A 19366-nucleotide genomic window follows, 5' to 3' on the forward strand; every position below is an offset into this window, starting at 1 on the left:
GAATCAAATTCAATGGCGAACATGGCAAAAACAAAAAAAAACATTACAACGCTCCTCAGCATTAATTAAGAAAGTGACAGTTATTAACAGTCTTCCTGCTCTGGAAAGTATGTTGAACTTTGGAACTTGTAGTCCATTTTCTGCAAAAGTCTCATTCTGATGAGGTAACCGGAGGTTTGAAACAACTACAACTCCCATAATTCCACCGCTCAAACGCAGCCAGCATCCCGTTCAAAGTGCATAGATTCTCTGTTTTGGTTCATGTAGTGAACGGAAAGAGTTAGCTTTTGCAGTCTTACAGCTTGAATTTAGTATTTAATCTACAGCACAAGCCTCTAACACATCACTAGATAATAAAAGAGCATAAACGGCTCGTCCGAAGGCCTGTTATCTTCTGTCCGCGAGACGAGACGGGGGAGTGTCTGGAATTGGACATTTAGCTTGTGAGCTAGCGTCAGCAGCATCAGGTTGACCCATGTCCTCTGAGGAGGCTCTCGGCTCCGCGCTCTCACACTGGCTCTCCTTTAACTCCTGGTGGCTGCTTCTGCCTTTCGTTATGCTCCTGGTAGTGGCTGCTTTCATCGTGGCCTTCGTGCTGCTGCTGTACATGATATCCCCGTTAATAAGCCCCAAACCTCTCAAACTGAACGGGGCCCATGTGGTGGTAAGTTCGTGTAACTCTGTCATTTAAATCTGTTAGAAATAACTGCACACAGATTACATACCATCAGAAGCAGCTAAGCTAACAAGAAACGAATGTTACAAGGTTGTTGTCAATAGGTCCTGTAGTCCATCTATCGAAAAAGCCTAATAATTTAATTGCATTAACTGTCATTGTTGGTGTTTATTCATAAAGTGATTATATGAATTGATAGTAAACAATCATAGATCTAATGAAGCTGTGATAATTATTCATTATGTCACATGTCACTTACGCAGCAGTGCAGATGTGCGTTTGTCTTAATCAGTTGCTGAAACTATTTGTTATCGTTTTAGATTGCAAATGCACATCAAATGAAGTAATATTCATCTTAAAGGTCATATTTTACTGGGGGCCAAATAAGTGTAATTGTACTGGTTATGCAACCATCTGTTCCAGGGCAATGGACCTTTTCAAGCAGGCACTGCATGTTTTTGCATTTGCTAGGGTTCATAGTTTATCAAGAGCTCAGACTTATCTAGTTTTAAATGAACAGCATGTTGAGCTAGAAATAGTCAATGTTTATCTGTGATGATTTCATAGGATATTTTGCAAAGCGTTGTTCATAAAATGCCTATTTTCATGTATTCATGCAGTTTATGCAGTTGATTGTATTCATAGAAACATCAGAATGAATTCACATAGATGGAGCATTCATACATTTTCACAGCACACAGAATGAAAAGCCATGATTCTGTTTGTCCCATTTGTAGTCGTCCATATATGCATGTTAAAAAATTTAATTATTTATCAGTTTTAACCCTGTAAAACCTAATACATTACCAAAAAATGTAAACTTTTTTTTTTTTTTTGTCAAATAATCAAACTTTATATGGCCATATTTATTCATGAAATTACTGAAATTCTAATCAGTAAAGGTGGTGAAAAAGCTATAAACTATCAATTGGGCAAAAGAAGGCATGCAAGTACATTGTGTACAACAGGTAAGTGTTGATCATGTTGATAATTTACAGGCCTTTGAGATTAATTTGGCTTCAGGGTTAAGTCATGATTCAAACCATCAGTCTTATGCATTATTGTTAAAAATCAGTTTATGGAGAATATGAACAGGATTTTTTTGTACTGGATGAGAACAGATGCACATTCATTGGCACCTGCAGTGCAGATAATTGCTTGTTTGGTGAATTTGTTTGTACTCCCTCTCTTAGTGCTGTTTGCATATTTTAGTCAAATATATGAACCGTGACTTGCTTGGTTTGTAATAAATCTGCTCTGAATGCCGTATCCATCATCAGGTGACCGGAGGCAGCAGTGGGATTGGGAAGTGTATTGCCATGGAATGCTACAAACACGGTGCCTTCATCACTCTGGTGGCACGAGATGAGGTCCGTCACACGCATGTCCCTGGATATCATCTGTCCTTCACTGTATTCACTACCGTTCAAAAGTTTGTGGTCAAGAATCTCTTATGCTCAGCAAGGCTGCATTTATTTGAACAAAAGTACAGTAAGAACAGTAATATTGTGAAATACTATATTACACATTAAAATCATTGAAGTTTTCTATTTTAATATATTTTCTGATGCAATTTATTCCTGTGATGCAAACCTGAATTTTCAGCATCATTACTCCAGTCTTCAGTGTCACATCAGGATCCTTCAGAAATCATTCTAATATGAGGATTTTTTTATCTTGTTCTGTAACATATCTTTGTCACTTTTGATCAGTATAATGCATCCTTGCTATTAATTTCTTTAAAAAAAAAAGTGCTGAGCCCAAACTTTTGATTGCTAGTAGACATAATAATTATTGCTGTCATTGGAAGTTATTAAATATTTGTGGTTGTACATATTTTTCTACAGCACAAACTGGTTCAAGCCAAGAAAGAAGTGGAGAAATGTGCCATAAATGATAAGCAAGTATGTATTTTTTGTATGTTTATACATGTTTATGTATCTTTAAATGTAAATATGTATTCTTTTGTGTTTTTTGGCTATTGCACCCAAAATCAACTCAGAAATCTTAAAGTGCCCCTATTAAGGGTAATGAAAGGTTCATATTTTGGTTTTGGGAGTCCTGAACAACAGGTTGACATGCATGCAAGGTCAAAAAAACACTTTCATTCTCTTATAATATGCATTTATTTTTACCTTATTTGCTCAACGACTCCCAAACGATTCGCTCAATGATACATTTTTCCAAACCCCTCCTTTGCATGACGCTAATCTGCAGCGATTGGTCGATTTCATTGCCATTTCATCATGCCTGTAAAGCCTGATAAAGGGCAGTGCTGCTTTGTTTACAGCTGTTACCAGGGAAACCACTATTTTTAAGAAAGAGTCACCTAGTGGCAAAGAATGAATTTGCATTTTCAGTCAGACCAACGTTTTTCCCAGGTCTGCGCGGGCGGGCAATATGCTAATGTTTCATGTTGACGTCAACATGTAACGGCTAAAGATTTGTTTTAAAAACGACTCGTTTCAATGATTCAGAGTCGACTCTTTCTTTTGAGAGACAATAACTTTATACACGGTGCACTTTCAGATTTAAAAACTTTGTAGGATGTTTTCATTCACTTAGAGCTGTTACACACTGCATGAAAGGTCATTTTCAAAAATCCATAATAGGGGCACTTTAAATGGGCATACCACATCTGATTATTGTTATGATGACCTCTAGGTGGTGCTTTGCATTTCTGTTGATGTGTCCAAAGACTACAACCAGGTGGAGAGCGTCATAAAACAAGTATGTTTATTCTGTTTACCGTTTCATGATCATTGGTCATTGTTTTGAAACATTAACTGCTATTAATGTTTTCTTTGGATGGTTAGTGATGAGGCTGCTTACTGCTGGTGTGTTTGCTACACAGGCTCAAGAGAAGCTGGGTCCTGTGGACATGCTGGTGAATTGTGCTGGGATGTCTATATCTGGGAAGTTTGAGGAAGTGGAAGTCGACCGCTTCAAGGTAAGAGCAGCATAGCATAGACACTCAGGTGGGCATTTTCAAATGATGCTAGTAAGAAACCACCTTGCAACACCCTCTGGCCCTCAAGAACCACTGTCCTGCAGCGTTTAACATCCTAAGTTAACCCTAATCAAACCCAGTTAAACAAGATAATCAAGTGTTTTGTCCAAACCTGTTCCATATATAGTGCACTGTATCGGGTGTCGGCCATTTTGTGTCTGAAATCTGAGTGAACAACTTGATTCCCTGCAATTGTTCGCTTGTTTATACCCACAATGCATTCTGATTTCTGAAGCACTAAATCCACCACGGATAGGACAGACAAGCTGGAAGAGAGAGTGCGCTAGAGAGCTGAAACAAGTGATGCAGCTTTTAAAGAGCACATATTTTAACTAGGGATGTCAACGTTAACACGTTAACGCATGCGATTAATCTAAAAAATTTAACGCGTTAATATTTTTTTTTATGCAAATTAATCATTTGATAAGGTTTGACCCCAACTTCTTGCCGTAATCGCAGCGCGGAAGGTTATCTATCATTGTGTGATGAGGGTACAGTACCAGTGTTGCCAGGGCAGCGGCACAAGTGGGCTGTTTTGAAAATACAGTCGCGGGAAAAATTACAGAGCCGTGGGTTGCGTTTTTTTTGGGTTACTTTTATAATGTACCGCGGCCGCCCAAAGTGTATATAGACAAATACAAATTAAAATAGATTGTTTTACTAATGTTTATTATACTTGGAATGTATCCCTGGCAACTTAAGAACGGAGAGGTGGCTGTAACATCAAACAACGTGAGTTTCAGCAGAGCACATGTTAAGGCTTTTACACAGCAGAAATAAACATGACAACAGCCACTATAGATTATATAAGATAATAAACACACGATTAGATAGATATGGTCTGTATGTGATTTTTTTTTTTTTTTTTTTGATGAATGTATACATCTGAAATGCTAATTTGTGCAGCGATATAAAAGGCTATAAATAGCATATTTTAACAACAGTGAACGGGAAGGAAGTTATTACAAACACTCGATGGTGGTTTGAAGTGAGTTCTGAGTAAAAGTGTACTATTAATCTCATAAATTGTCTTATGTAGCATGATGCTAATATTAGCTCTAATGCAGCTGCAGAACAGGTCCAATTCTTCTTCATAATGCATTTTGTCATAATACTTCACGTAAGGTCGCAAGAAATGTTTTGTTGTATTTATTTAGAAATACTTTTGATAATAGTTGGGTAAATGTATACTGGGATTGAAGCGATGTGGCTTGGTAAACGTTTTATTGCCAGTATAAAGACTGATAATGGCTGAATAAAAACAAAAGAATAATAAGGATTATGTCTCATACCTGGCGGAAGTGTGAAAGGTTCTGTTTCCTTAAACTAGTTTCATGCATTTCTTTATTTCAACACATTTTCAGGTAAATCCTGGTATTTTAAATTTGTGATTAAAAATAAATTTTTTAATCGATTGACAGGACTAATTTTAACATTTATGTCATGCTGGTTTTAGTTGTAACTATTTTTTTTTTTTTTTTTTAATTAATCATTACTAGATTAAAGCACATTAAAATATAGAAAGACAACATTATATAGATTCATTAATTGAAATTATATGCCAAAATGAAAATGTTTTTTTAGGCATTAACTCCGCGTGTATTTTACTAACAGTGAAGTGTTTTACTAAATCATTTGAGAGAGTAACTAACAACACTGCAAGGAAGAAATGATCATTTGGTGGATAGTTTAAAAGTATTCATTAATTACCTGTATGTAGCATTAACTTTAACATTCATTAACGGTCACCTTAGGGTGCAATGCCAGAAAAAATGCTGCTCGGGGAGACACTAAAAATAATAAATACATACAATAATGTACACTAATAATTGTTAGTTGTATTTAATTATTTGTTGAATGATTATGAACACAGATTAAGCATTACAAACCAAAATAGTATTTATTGTATTATTGTACCGTAGACAAAACCACAAAGCTGGCATAGAGGTATGTATAATTACAAAATAAGTTTGTTATAGTTGTTATTTTTAAGAAATACATGTATGATAAAATTACATAAGTGATGAAGCTGTTTCTGCTCCAGCTCTCTGATGCACAATGGATCCAAATTCGCTCACTTAATTTTGTTCACTCCTTATACAGTGCACTCAAATGTCATTCACTATACGTGACCCTGGACCACAAAACCAGTCTTAAATCACTGGGTTATATTTGTAGCAATAGCCAAAAATGCACTGTATGAATGAAATACATTCTTTTATGCCAAAAATCATTAGGATATTAAGAAAAGATCATATTCCATGAAGATATTTTGTAAATTTACTACTGTAAATATATCAAAATGTTACTTTTTGATTAGTAATGTGCACTGCTAAGAATTCATTTGGACAGATTTTTCTCAATTTTTGACTTTTTTTTTTTTTTTTTTTTGCACCCTCAGATTCCAGATTTTCAAATAGTTGTATCTCGGCCAAATATTGTCCTATCATAACAAACCATGCATCAATGGAAAGCTTATTTATTCTATTCAGCTTTCAGATGATGTATAAGTCTCAATTTAAAAAAAATTACACTTAAGACTGTTTTTGTGGTCCAGGGTCACATATAAGAATTAGTGAATGAGTAGATGAATGAATAATTGAACAGTTTTGGACACAGCTCAAGTCTTAAGGATTACTAGTTTTTTACTAGATTACAAGTTACAGACTGGTGAGTTTGATCGAGGTTGGAGCTAAACTGTGCAGTAAAAGTGAGAACCACTGCCCTAGAAATGACTCTAAATACCCCAACAATTCCTCTAGTATTATAGTGGTGAAAAATCTGTTCCTGAGGTGTGTGTTCTCTTTGAACAGAAACTGATGGAGGTGAACTATCTGGGCAGCGTTTACCCCACCCGGGCAGTGATCACCACTATGAAGGAAAGGCGGATGGGCCGCATCATGTTTGTGTCATCACAGGCAGGACAGATCGGCCTCTTTGGTTACACGGCGTACTCGCCGTCCAAATTCGCCCTGCGTGGTCTGGCTGAGGCCTTACAGATGGAGGTGAGTGTATGCGTTATGCTCACTCAGTATCTACCACATTACAGTCCGTTGAAACTTTGATTTTAATTTAGTCTCTCGTCCTGATCTTTCCTAGATGAAGCCCTATAATATCTATGTAACTGTGGCGCATCCTCCAGATACTGACACTCCAGGGTTTGCGGAAGAGAATAAGACTAAGGTGAGATAATAGATGTTTTATTCCTTAATAGAATTAGTCTCTGAATATTAAATACCTGGAATATTAGAATAGAACATTAATATTAATAGAATATTTAAAAGTGAAGGATTTCTAATAATGCAGGTCTGTGCTCTGTTAAATAGTTGGATCTTTCTTTTTGAATTTTAAAAATATATGGAGTGCTGCTAATATTGGGTGGCTTTTTGTCCCTGCAAAAAGCAATGCTGGATAAAACATTTTGCTAACACTTTATTTTAAGGACCAATGCTCACTTTTAACTAATTGCTTATTATCATGCATATTACTAGCATACTGGCTGTTTATTAGTATTTATAAACCACACATTTATGCCATATTCTGCGTGAGCATATTTTAGATGCCTTAATCTCTACCCCATACCTAAACTTAACAATTACCTTACTAACTATTAATAAGCAGCAAATTAGGAGTGCATTGAGGCAAAGGACATAGTTAATAGTTAGTTATTAGTGAGAATTGCTCCCCAAACTAAAGTGTGACCAATTTATTTTTGTCCTGCCTATGTGTTTTATTCTACTGTTTTTGACTCTCTATTTGGCAGCCTCTGGAGACTAAGTTAATTTCAGAAACATCTGGAGTCTGTCAGCCTGAGCAAGTAGCAAAAATTGTGGTGAAGGATGCAGTGGTAAGTAGGGGTTGGTCAAGATATTCAACTACTCATCCAACAATAGTTCAATTCTGATCATTTTCTCACCCTTGTGTCAGTCCAAACTTGTATGACTTAATTTCTTCTGCATGTGTGAAACAAGTTTTTAAAGGAAAAAAAAAAAATCAGTGGTCTTCAAAATATCGTAAAGGGATGGTTCATCCAAAAATGAAAATTCTGTCATTAATTACTCACCCTCATGTCGTTCCAAACCTGTAAGAACTCTAAGGACTCTTGCTGTCAATGGAGTCAGAGAGCTCTCAGATTTAATAAAAAATATCTTAATTTGTGTTCTGAAGATGAACAAATGTCTTACGAGTTTGGAACGACATGAGTGTGAGTAATTAATGACAGAATTTTAATTTTTGGATGAACTAACCCTTTAATTTTGGGTGAGCTATATCCTTAACTCCCTAGTCAATTTTGATAACCTTCTGCTCCTTCAATTAAGTCTGTTGATTGTTTAATAAATCACATGTGATTTTTTTGACTATTAAGCCTAAAACATAGTACTATTTATAATTTTATGTAATATCAAGTATAATACTATAATAACTATTGTTGTCTGGTCATCCACAGCAGGGAAATTTCACCAGCTCATTCGGACCTGATGGCTACATGCTGTCAGCGCTGACCTGTGGGATGTCACCGGTTACCTCCATCACTGAGGGGCTGCAGCAGGTATGGCCCATTATCACAATACACTGAGAGTCTAGTGCAACAGTGTCATCATATTTGACTCACTGACAATACCTTAGGAGATGGAAATGGATGACTCCTCTCTTTTCCCATAATTATTTCTGCATCATGTGCCTTTCATCATCCGGCTTGGTCTTTGTATCTTAGTAACATCATGTTTGCATTCAGCTTTCGTAGGGCTATTTGAGTCAATCACAGTCTTATATATTCCCTTTGAAGATTTTAATGAGCCTCTTGACTTTTGCCCAGCTCTTCACTGACTCAAAACTTATGAATTCCTTTGAAGAATAGAATATATAGTCACAGAAGATTTAAGTAAAACAGATTCAGATGTTATCAGCATTTGAAGAAGGAATCTTTGTGCACAGAATTCTACAAATTATTTTGGCTAATTTGATTGGACAATTTACCTAACAATAACAGTGTAGAATCATTTTTTTTTTAATCCTTTCCGTGACGTTCAACATATTTTCCATATATGTGAAGAAAGTCTGCAGATTCAGTCTGTGGCAGTGTGTCAGTAGTATCACAGTGTGAAAGCTTTTATTACTTCTATTATTTATATCTTGTTGACAAAATTGAGGTTTCTAAATCAGTCCAGCTGTTTGATGTCATGGCAACTACCCACAGTTTGGATTCTGTGCAGTTTTAACCTAAAAAGAAATGTACAAAATCTGATTTTAAAAATAGCTGAGATAGATTTGTGGGTAGGATGGATAGATAGATAGATAGATAGATAGATAGATAGGATGGAGGTGTAGATAGAATATCTAGATAGATGGATCGATAGATAGATAGATAGATAGATAGATAGGATGGAGGTGTAGATAGAATATCTAAATAGATAGATAGGATGGAGGTGTAGATAGAATATCTAAATAGATAGTTTGATAGGATGGCGGTGTAGATAGAATAGATAGATAGGATGGAGGTGTAGATAGAATATCTAGATAGATAGATAGATAGGATGGAGGTGTAGATAGAATATCTAAATAGATAGTTCGATAGGATGGCGGTGTAGATAGAATAGATAGATAGGATGGAGGTGTAGATAGAATATCTAGATAGATAGATAGGATGGAGGTGTAGATAGATAGATAGATAGATAGATAGATAGATAGATAGATAGATAGGATGGAGGTGTAGATAGAATATCTAGATAGATAGAATATCTAGATAGATAGATAGGATGGAGGTGTAGATAGATAGATAGATTGATAGGATGGCGGTGTAGATAGAATAGATAGATAGATAGGATGGAGGTGTAGATAGAATATCTAGATAGATAGATAGGATGGAGGTGAAGATAGAATATCTAGATAGATAGATGATAGATAGATAGATAGGATGGAGGTGTAGATAGAATATCTAGATAGATAGAATATCTAGATAGATAGATAGGATGGAGGTGTAGATAGATAGATAGATTGATAGGATGGCGGTGTAGATAGAATAGATAGATAGATAGGATGGAGGTGTAGATAGAATATCTAGATAGATAGATAGGATGGAGGTGAAGATAGAATATCTAGATAGATAGATAGATAGGATGGAGGTGAAGATAGATAGATAGATTGATAGGATGGAGGTGTAGATAGAATATCTAGATGGAATATCTAAATAGATAGCTAGATAGGATGGAGGTGTAGATACCAATCTATTTAGATATTCTATCTACACCTCCATCCTATCCGCTCTATTTAGATATTCTAGGATGGAGGTGTAGATAGAATATCTAGATAGATAGATCGATAGATAGATAGGATGGAGGTGTAGATAGAATATCTAGATAGATAGATAGGATGGAGGTGTAGATAGAATATCTAGATAGATAGATAGATAGATAGGATGGAGGTGTAGATAGAATATCTAGATAGATAGATGGATAGGATGGAGGTATAGATAGAATATCTAGATAGGATGGAGGTGTAGATAGAATATCTAGATAGATAGATAGATAGATAGGATGGCGGTGTAGATAGAATATCTAGATAGATAGATAGGATGGAGGTGTAGATGGATAGATAGATAGATAGATAGATCGATAGGATGGCGGTGTAGATAGAATATCTAGATAGATAGGATGGAGGTGTAGATAGATAGATAGATAGGATGGAGGTGTAGATAGATAGATAGATAGATAGGATGCGGTGAAACACGCTTCACTTGTTTTCTCAATGCATTGATTACAATCCCTGACGATGCATATGCATCAGTTCAGAAACATGGATTTTTGTATTGTGAATCGTCGATTTCGGACAGTAATCGATTTAAAACGTTAAGAATCGAATGAATCGTGATTTCTATTGCGATTCAATGCTTTCAAAATATATACACAGGAAATTACTACAGGCACGAATTAATGGAGACCTTGAACAGCGTTGTTCGTGCCTCACATCTCTCCTTCACGCGCTCCACTATTTACCGCTTGTCACAGGATTGTGCTTGCGCTCTGTTCGTCTCCCTGACACATTTTTTGAGCAGCTGATGTGTGATCTCTCCTTAGTACTCGTGTAACGCCAGTAATGCTAAAGTGAAGTAGTTTTAGTTTTCTATAGTTTTTCAATGGCTCTCGTCATATCGATGACAATATCTGAGCAGTAGAAGGCTGCGCATTTATTGCATGGACGGAGCAAAAATGTAAGTTTCGCCATTCGCCGATGGAGAGGAAAAGTTAGATACTATTGCATTTTATTTTATGAAAATTAGATAAGTTTTTTGCACTGAAAGATAAGTGATCTCGTGCTCGTAGAACTTAAGACGTGCCAGGAAATGCCTAATATGGACAAAGGCAGCTGCAGCTAAGCTGAATAAAAAGCAGAATGAACTGGTGAAACGTTAAAACAAGAAACGCAATAAATAAATACAATTGAATGATGCAGTGTTAATTGACATATCATTTATTACAGTACAGAAACTATAAAGTATATTTTCTACTTTGTTCTGTGCATAAAATTGAAATAATTGTTTGTAGTATATAAAACAATCATAAAATTGCCATGAGGAAAAAAATTATAGATTACAAATGATTGATTATTATCCAGCAGTGTATTTGATTTCTTATAGCAAATTCAAAGAGATAAGAAAATAATTTCTTGTAAAAAAACAAAACAAAACATGCATTCATACATAAAATTATTGTATTTGACATTTCTGTCACTTCTGAAATGATGTGACAAAATGTTAGCCTATACATAATACTTTTAAAGCTCTTTTTTAAAAATCTTGGATTACATAAATTTCTACATATGCCATAGCATCATTAAACAAGCATCTAACAATGGACAAAAATGCTCTTAACCATAAAGGCTGCTGTGTAATTTGCCCCATGACTAAGCATTTAAAGAATTTAGGGGAAGCATTTAAATAATCCTGTGAATGCACTTAAAGAATGCAGAATCGAATCGTTAATCGAATCGAATTTAATTGTGAATCGAATCGAATTGTTCTGAATTTGCAAAAATCGTTCTTGAATCGAATCGAAAACCTATGAATCGTGAATCGAATCGATTTGCTGTCTACCCAAAGATTCACAGCCCTAATATATAGATAGGATGAAGGTGTAGATAGAATATCTAAATAGAAGGTGTAGATAGAATGTCTAAATAGATGGATAGATAGATAGATAGATAGATAGATAGGGATTGTTTTTCTGTGATGGTCATATTATCTCACTCTGTCCAGATTGTGACGATGGGGTTGTTCCGCACCATTGCTCTCTTCTACCTGGGCAGCTTCGACAGCATCGTCCGCCGCTGCATGATCCAGAGAGAACAGTCCAAAGCAGCGGACAAGAGGGAGTAGCACCAGCATTCCCACCACATGCACCTCCATCACCTCCGTCAGCACCACTAACACACACACACACACACACACACACACACACACACACACCTCACAGCACGCACCACCCGGCCCGGCAGACGTGTTCAAATGCTTAGAAGAGGTCTACACTGACAAAACACTGTTTTTGCTCATTTTTTCAGTAGACCTGTAATAGGAGTCCATCTTTCATGATGTGTCTTTCAGGACCCTGATCATTCCAGTGCATGCTGCATCAATATTTCAAGCTCTTTAATACAAACAACTTTATTTGCATTGAAACGATTTACTCTTTGGCTCTCACTGCCTCTAGTACATTCTCTCGTTTCTGAAAGTTTGTGGTCGTTCTCAAAACCACATACTATCTGAGTTCTTGTTCTAGCCTGTTGGCGTAATGTTATTTCAACACTAGAATTAATTTCAGTCAACTTTTATTTATATTGAGATGTTACCAATTGCCGTATAGGTAAAGAAAAAAAAAATCTGTATAGGTGAAGAACAACAACTTCACTTCCTTATGTTACAGTGAGGTGAAGAACTGTTCTTTTGACTGGTCTGTGATGTTCGTAGTCAAGCACTGTATCTTCCTGCTTTTAGATTTCATAGTTTTAAGGTATGGACACAGGACATCTGTGTTTTCGGATGAAACAGCCTGAGTCTGCCACTCTGCCTTATCTTCTTTGCTCTGTGTGGGGGTTTCTGAAGGAAATGTTTACCTTATAAATGTGCGTGCGAGTGTGTATGTATATTTGTCTGCTTGTACGCATGCGTTTAGGTGACCTCAGGGGCTTCTAAGAGTTCACTGAACTGAAGGATGGGTCAGGATAAGCCATTGCGGTGGTTAAAGGCTCGCTGGCTCGAGTCAGTGCACCTCTCTGCCAGCAGGTGGAGCTGGAGATCCAAACGGATCAGGTGTAACCTGAGCAAAATGTAAGCCTACATGTGCAGCAGCTCATGTTAAAAGAATAGAATCAGTCATAGTCGGATGGTTCGATGTCCACAACCCCAGAACTCTGTAGTATTGAAGGTGAATAAATGCGAGTACATTGAGTGTTCACGCAGGCATTTCAAAAACTGTAGATGTTGTGAAGCTTGATCAGATTTGTACACCAAAACGAGCAATATGGCTTCCACAAGTCAAGTGAATTTCCTCGTGCTCTGCTCTGTCGTAACGTAAAATGGATGGTTCCAGCATATAAAGTGTGTTTTCTGATTTAGGCCCTTGTCCTTGTTGCAAGTCGTACCTTACTGACAACTTAATAGCTAGAGAGAAAATGACACTTACTCATGCTGTTGTAATATTTGCCTTCCTCACTGTCACAAGCAAACGGGGAGCATGTGATGTGATCACACCCTACAGTTATATGAGTAGATGTTTATGAGGAGTCCATCTCTTGAATGCCTGAATGCACAGAAAAGAGTCGATTTAAAGTGATAGTTCACCCAAAAATGAGCATTCTGTTATTATTTACACACCCTCATGTTCTTCCAAACTCGTGGGATTTTCTGTTTTCAGTAGAACACAAAAAGGAGAAGTTTAGTGGAATGTTCATGCTGCTCCTTTCCTTACAGTGAAAGGGAATGGGGCCTGCAAAGCTCCAAAATAATCAAAAAAGGACTGTAAAAGTGATCCATATGAGAAGCATTATTTTTTTTTATATCTTCTGAAAAAGCATGATTGATTTGTCCCTTGAATTAAAGATCTTGAATATACTGTACATGAGATTTGAGAGTTATGGCATAGGTACAGTTTTCTGTGAGTATTTAGTAAAATTTTGGCTTCTTATGGCTTCAAGACTTCAAATATAGCTTGCATGGTTTGTATGAACTACTTTAATGGTGCTTTTTTCATTTGACGGAAAAGAGCAGCGTAAACATTTGGCTAAATTTTTCTTTTTCGTTCCACAGAAAAATGAAAATCCTATGGTTCTGGAACGACATGAGTGTGAATAAATGATGACAGAATTTTCATTTTTGGTTGAAGTAACACTTTCATTCAATACAATGTTTTTTTTTATGCTGCTGTTTTTCCTAGAACATACCTGCAAACTCATCAACTTTGTTTTTTTGTCTTGCCTACATATGATGCCTAATAGTGATTATAAGCACAGTGCTGTATTACTGCTTTCCTATAACGTATATAATCATTTAATAGCTTGTAACGTGGTTATCCATTGCTGTTTTTGTCATGTTTAAATCATAGTTTTATGGTCATTTTAGAGTTTAGGTTACCATACACATAGGTGTTGCTACTTAAACAACATGTAGTTCTATTCTAACATTATATAGAATTTTCCAAAACGACCTGATTCCAGTACATTTTTAGAAGAAAAATTCCCCTTTTCCATTCCCTGTCACCTTTTTTCGCCAGGCCGGAGTTTGCAGGTATACTAGAAACCCTTGACCAATGCAGTCAGGCACTACAGTCATGGAGGCCCATTTTCAAGCCTTAAGAGATCCAAACAGACCACTACAAAAGCTATAAGGGTTGATACCTCCACATCCAACTATGGCATAGATTGTGTATGGTTTACGTATTTTTGTTTCAGTATGGAAAGAGACATTGATTTTGCTTGTTTTTGTTTGTTTGTACATTATTTGCTATGGATATTTTTTACAAAAAGACCCAAAATATGAAAATGAGAATGCATGAGTCAAAACGATGATGTTCTCATTTGATATTGGCTCAAGGCACGTCGTCCAGCACATAGTAGCTATAAGTTAGGTGCCAATATGTGTCGGACATACGATTCGGTTGTGCCCTCTTCCATAACACATGGACGTAGTCATTTGTTTAGTCGTTAAGAAGCTAACAGTAGAGAAATGGTTTTGAACTCCTTAAAGCTATGCAAATCAAGCCTGTGCTCACAATTCATTCAAACACACAAGAGGACACTAGCATTTTTTTTTTAAGTTGTCTGCTATAGTTCACTCTTTTATTGACTGAAGTTGAGATATTTCTGAGAATAAGATGTAAAGTTTGAGTAACTTTTAAAAGAAAGACCAAGACCAACTTGGGTGCGTTCTGCTTCTGTGTTTTGTAAGTTTCATTTTTCCTTACTCATTTGTTGCCAAACTTGCATAAATTTCACCTTGTGTGCCATGGGAGAAAAAAAGGATGTTGTTGCTTTGTCTTATTTTCTTACATAATGAAAATAAATAACTTTTGAAAGGTAATTCAGTGTCAGATTCTTTTAAAATAGTGTAAAAGTCCCATTACTGTATGTGGGTGGATAACCTTGTCATGGAAACTCATGGTCATGGATCTACTTTTCAAATGAGAAACTCACCGAGATCTACCAAGTGAAAAATAAATAAATAATAAAATAAATAAAAAAGCTTGTTGGGATGTATCATTGCATTCATTTAATTTCCCTAATTAAAAAAAAAAAAAAAAAAAATCAATTCTTAGTACCATTTACCTAAAGCAGTGGTTCTCAACCTTTTTTACTCCAAGACCAAATCAACACTGCTAGCCCAAACTTTTCTATTCACTAAAACCTTTGTATTTATTAGCCTACGTTTCAATCACATGTATTTTTCTTTAAACAAACAAATTCAAGATAGATTTAAATATTCCATGTTCTTTTTTGCAAACATAGCCTACTTTGCAAAAATGTCACTGCAGATATTCTATACAACTTAAAAGTATGCAAAGCTCAATTATACAGTAATTTTAACATATAAGCACAAGTCCACCTGCCATACCAAACAATACCACAGGGAGATGCCAAAGGACTGCATAAAAACTAGTATATGGTCCATTCAGAATAACTAAACACACCAAAACACAAATTAAAAATGAAACCGATCTGAAGGCGGCTCGACGCCACAGTGAATAGTTCCTCTGTCAAGCTGTTTGGAACGTCTGATGCCCACATGAACACCAAACCTCTCCAAAACACGCGAGCATCCATTATAAAACACTTGCTGTAGCCTATTCAACTACGTGAATATACTGAGCTGTATCCAAGCAGAAATGTGTTAGTGATCAGTGCGCGGAGAGTGAACATACATGGTTCGTTTGCACATCAATTGTAACGGACACAACGCACACTTAATGCACGATCCTGCACGTCACTGTAATCATCTTTACCTTGATTACAATCGTCATTCATCAAAACATTAGGCTACTAGTGTGACACTGGCTTCTTCTATCCAGCCAAGGGCTGTAGTTTGCATATCATATGCTCAGTCTGTATTTCACACAGCTCGATGAGAAACGGTTTGCAACTCTGAAACACAGAACATCACAGAATACGTAGAGAGGTGGTGCTGTTATTTATTTATACATATTTTAACATTATGTAACACATTAGTCATAACATTAGTGCATATATTATATTTTAGTTGAAGTTATCTTGCAGCCACTGGTTGAGAACCACTGACCTAAAGCGCGATCTACCAGAGCCATTCCACGAATCCGGTACGATTTGAGTCCCTCTGACCTCTTTAAGTGTGTTTTATCTATTGGGTCACCAAAATCTATTTTTAAAGTCTTTTTGTATTAATTGAAATGTCTCTTTTAATAAGGTTTAAAAACATGACATACATTTTATCTATATTATGTAATAGAAATGACTTTTTCAGTTGACACCACCTATTTTGTCATGTCCCTCATGGCATTTTATGAAAGTGTACTTGGGATATGAATAATAAAATTAGAAAAAATTCCATAAATTTTGCTATTCTCATAAATATCTATCTGTGCTTTTTTGCTGGTACTGTTTCTTTCATGATTATTCATTAAAATCATATTTAGTTCCGTACCTCAGTAACCCCTCAACCCCATTACACAAATCATTCTCCCCCCATAAAAATAATGAACTGATCCTTATGTGACATTATTAACAGGAAGTGACATCATATAACTCTTTTGAACAACATTGTGAGAAGACATAGGCAAGTCACCACCTTCTTTTATAACTATAACTTATTAATATTGCGATATTGTGATTGTCAAGCTTAACGACTCAACCCCGTTATATCAAATAAAGATAGAAAACTATTACTTGTGAAAATTATCTTTCTTATTTTAACAATATACATGATTTCTTAATATCATGCATACCATGTACTCTCCTGTTATTCACTACATTTAGGGCAGGGGCCATTTTGAGCGAAAAAATCACAACCCCGTCACACTCAACCCTGTTACTTATTTGATCATAACGGGGTTGTGAGATTGTGATGGGCTTGTGTTTTTAACACTTTGGTTCTGAAGTTATCCAGTAATTTAAATGTATTATTATATTTGATTAAGAATCTTATACCACATGCATATGTTGAATGTAGTAATGTCCATGTTAAAGCTGTGTGTGTGTGTGTGTGTGTGTGTGTGTGTGTGAGAGAACGTGTGTTCTCCCGAGATTTTCACATCTCAGTGTTAAGTAAATTCGACAAACAATACCCCCATAATGACACCGTGAACAAAGTTTGTTTTGAAATCTTTGCAAATTTATTAAAAAAAAAACATGTACATAAGTATTCACAGCCTTTGCTCAATACTTTGTTGAAGCACCTCTGGCAGCAATTACAGTCTTTTTGAGTATAATGCTACAAGCTTGGCACATTCTCCTTTGCAAGACCTCTCAAGCTCCATCAGGTTGGATGGGGTGCGTCGGTTTTCAGATCTCTCCAGAGTTGTTCAGTCGGGTTCAAGTCTGGGCTCTGGCTGGGCCACTCAAGGACATTCACATGGTTGTCCCGTAGCCACTCCTTTGTTATCTTGGCTGTGTGGTTAGGGTTGTTGTCCTATTGGAAGGTGAACCTTCTGCCCAGTTTGAGATTCTGAATCATTATCATTAATGCTATCTCTATATTTTGGTGCACCAAGCTTTTTTTTTCTACTCTGACGAGGCCCTCAGTCCCTGCCGCTGAAAAACAGCCCACAGCATGAGGCTGCTACCAGCACACTTTACTTTTGGGATGGTACTCTGCAGGAACCAGTGCCTGGTTTCCTTCAAACATGAAAGCTTGAAATTGAGGTTTATCAGACCAGATAACCTTGCTTCTCATAGTCCGAGGGTTCTTTAGATGCTTTTTTGCAAATGCCAAGTGTGTTTTTGTGTGTCTTCACTGAGGAGTGGATTTAGTCTTGCCACATTGTCATAAAACCCAGATCGGTGGAGTGTTGCAGTGATGACTGTCCTTCAGTAGGTTTCTCCCATCTCCACGTATGATCATTCTAGTCTAACCAAGGCCCTTCTCCATCACTTGCTCACTTTGGCCAGGAGTCCTGCTCTAGGAAGAGTCCTGGTTGTTTCAAACTTCTTCCATTAAGGGTAACAGAGACTACAAGCTTCTGTGAACCTTCAATGCTGCAGGTCTACAGACAATTACTTGGACTTCATGGTTTGTGCTCTGACATGCACTGTTACCTGTGTTTGCCTTTCCAAATCATGTCCAATCAACTCAATTTACCACAGGTGGACTCCAATCAAGTTGTAGAAACATCTCAAGGATGATCAGTGGAAACAGGATGCACCTGAGCTCAATTTTTTGTGTCATGGCAAAGGCTGTGAATACTTATGTACATGTGATTGTCTTCATTTTTTATTTTTAATAAATTAGCAAAGATAATGAAAATAATGAATTTAATCCATTTTGGTATAAGGCTGTAACATAACATAAAATGTAGAAAAAGTGAAGCGCTGTGAATACATTCCGGATGCACTGTGCAGGGGTGTTGTATGTTGGTGGAAAACCAGAGCCTGTGTGCTTCAGCACCATCTCCATGTGGAGATCTGCAGGCCAGATATTGCATATAAAACAAGTTATATGTTTTATTTTGATGACCTATTCAGTCAGTTTATAATGTTCTAATGTATACTATGTTATTGTTGTTTTTCCTGCAGTCGGATTAATAAAACTCAGTTCAATTGCAATTTATATCTGCTGTCTTTCTTGGTCACATGATGAAATACAGTGTTTATAGAAAATCTTACAGTAAATTTGAGTAGAAAACAACTATTTATGTTAAGCTGTATTTGTCTCTTCAACCCCGTCACACTAATTATTTTTTTAAGTTTATGAAAAACTAATTTAATGTTTGTTGAACTCAGTCTGAAATGTTCAGAGCAATCATAAGAATACTGATTTTAGTTCAAATTCTGAAGTTAACCCACTTCTTTGATCAAAATTGATGAGGTTGCCGTCTCAAAAAAAAAAATCCATTTCAGGCTTTAGTATAGCAAAAGTGTGAGATTTTATGTAACTTTTATATTTGCAAATACTGAATTAGTGTGAGGGACATCTGATTAATAGGAAAATGTTGATTTCATTACAAATA

The 19366-nt window shown here is 36.3% G+C and overlaps 1 protein-coding gene across 1 annotated transcript; it reads left to right on the forward strand.

The window, feature by feature from the left end:
• Positions 1-195: 195 nt before the first annotated feature.
• Positions 196-15252, forward strand: kdsr (3-ketodihydrosphingosine reductase). Its single transcript, XM_058799328.1, has 10 exons — positions 196-664; positions 1957-2046; positions 2524-2580; positions 3341-3406; positions 3531-3626; positions 6500-6691; positions 6786-6869; positions 7450-7533; positions 8134-8235; positions 11938-15252. Exons 1-10 carry the CDS (start codon positions 476-478, stop codon positions 12055-12057), a joined length of 1080 nt encoding a protein of 359 aa, XP_058655311.1. The 5' UTR covers positions 196-475; the 3' UTR covers positions 12058-15252.
• Positions 15253-19366: the final 4114 nt, after the last annotated feature.

Source organism: Onychostoma macrolepis, chromosome 02 (genome assembly GCF_012432095.1).
Source record: "Onychostoma macrolepis isolate SWU-2019 chromosome 02, ASM1243209v1, whole genome shotgun sequence".
Classification (NCBI taxonomy): Eukaryota; Metazoa; Chordata; class Actinopteri; order Cypriniformes; family Cyprinidae; genus Onychostoma; species Onychostoma macrolepis.

Coding starts and splice junctions, on each gene's coding strand:
- kdsr (XM_058799328.1), top strand. CDS start 476: ATGTCCTCTGAGGAGGCTCTCGGCTCCGCGCTCTCACACTGGCTCTCC. Junction 665..1,956: donor TGAACGGGGCCCATGTGGTG/GTAAGTTCGTGT, acceptor ATCCATCATCAG/GTGACCGGAGGCAGCAGTGG. Junction 3,407..3,530: donor TGGAGAGCGTCATAAAACAA/GTATGTTTATTC, acceptor TTTGCTACACAG/GCTCAAGAGAAGCTGGGTCC.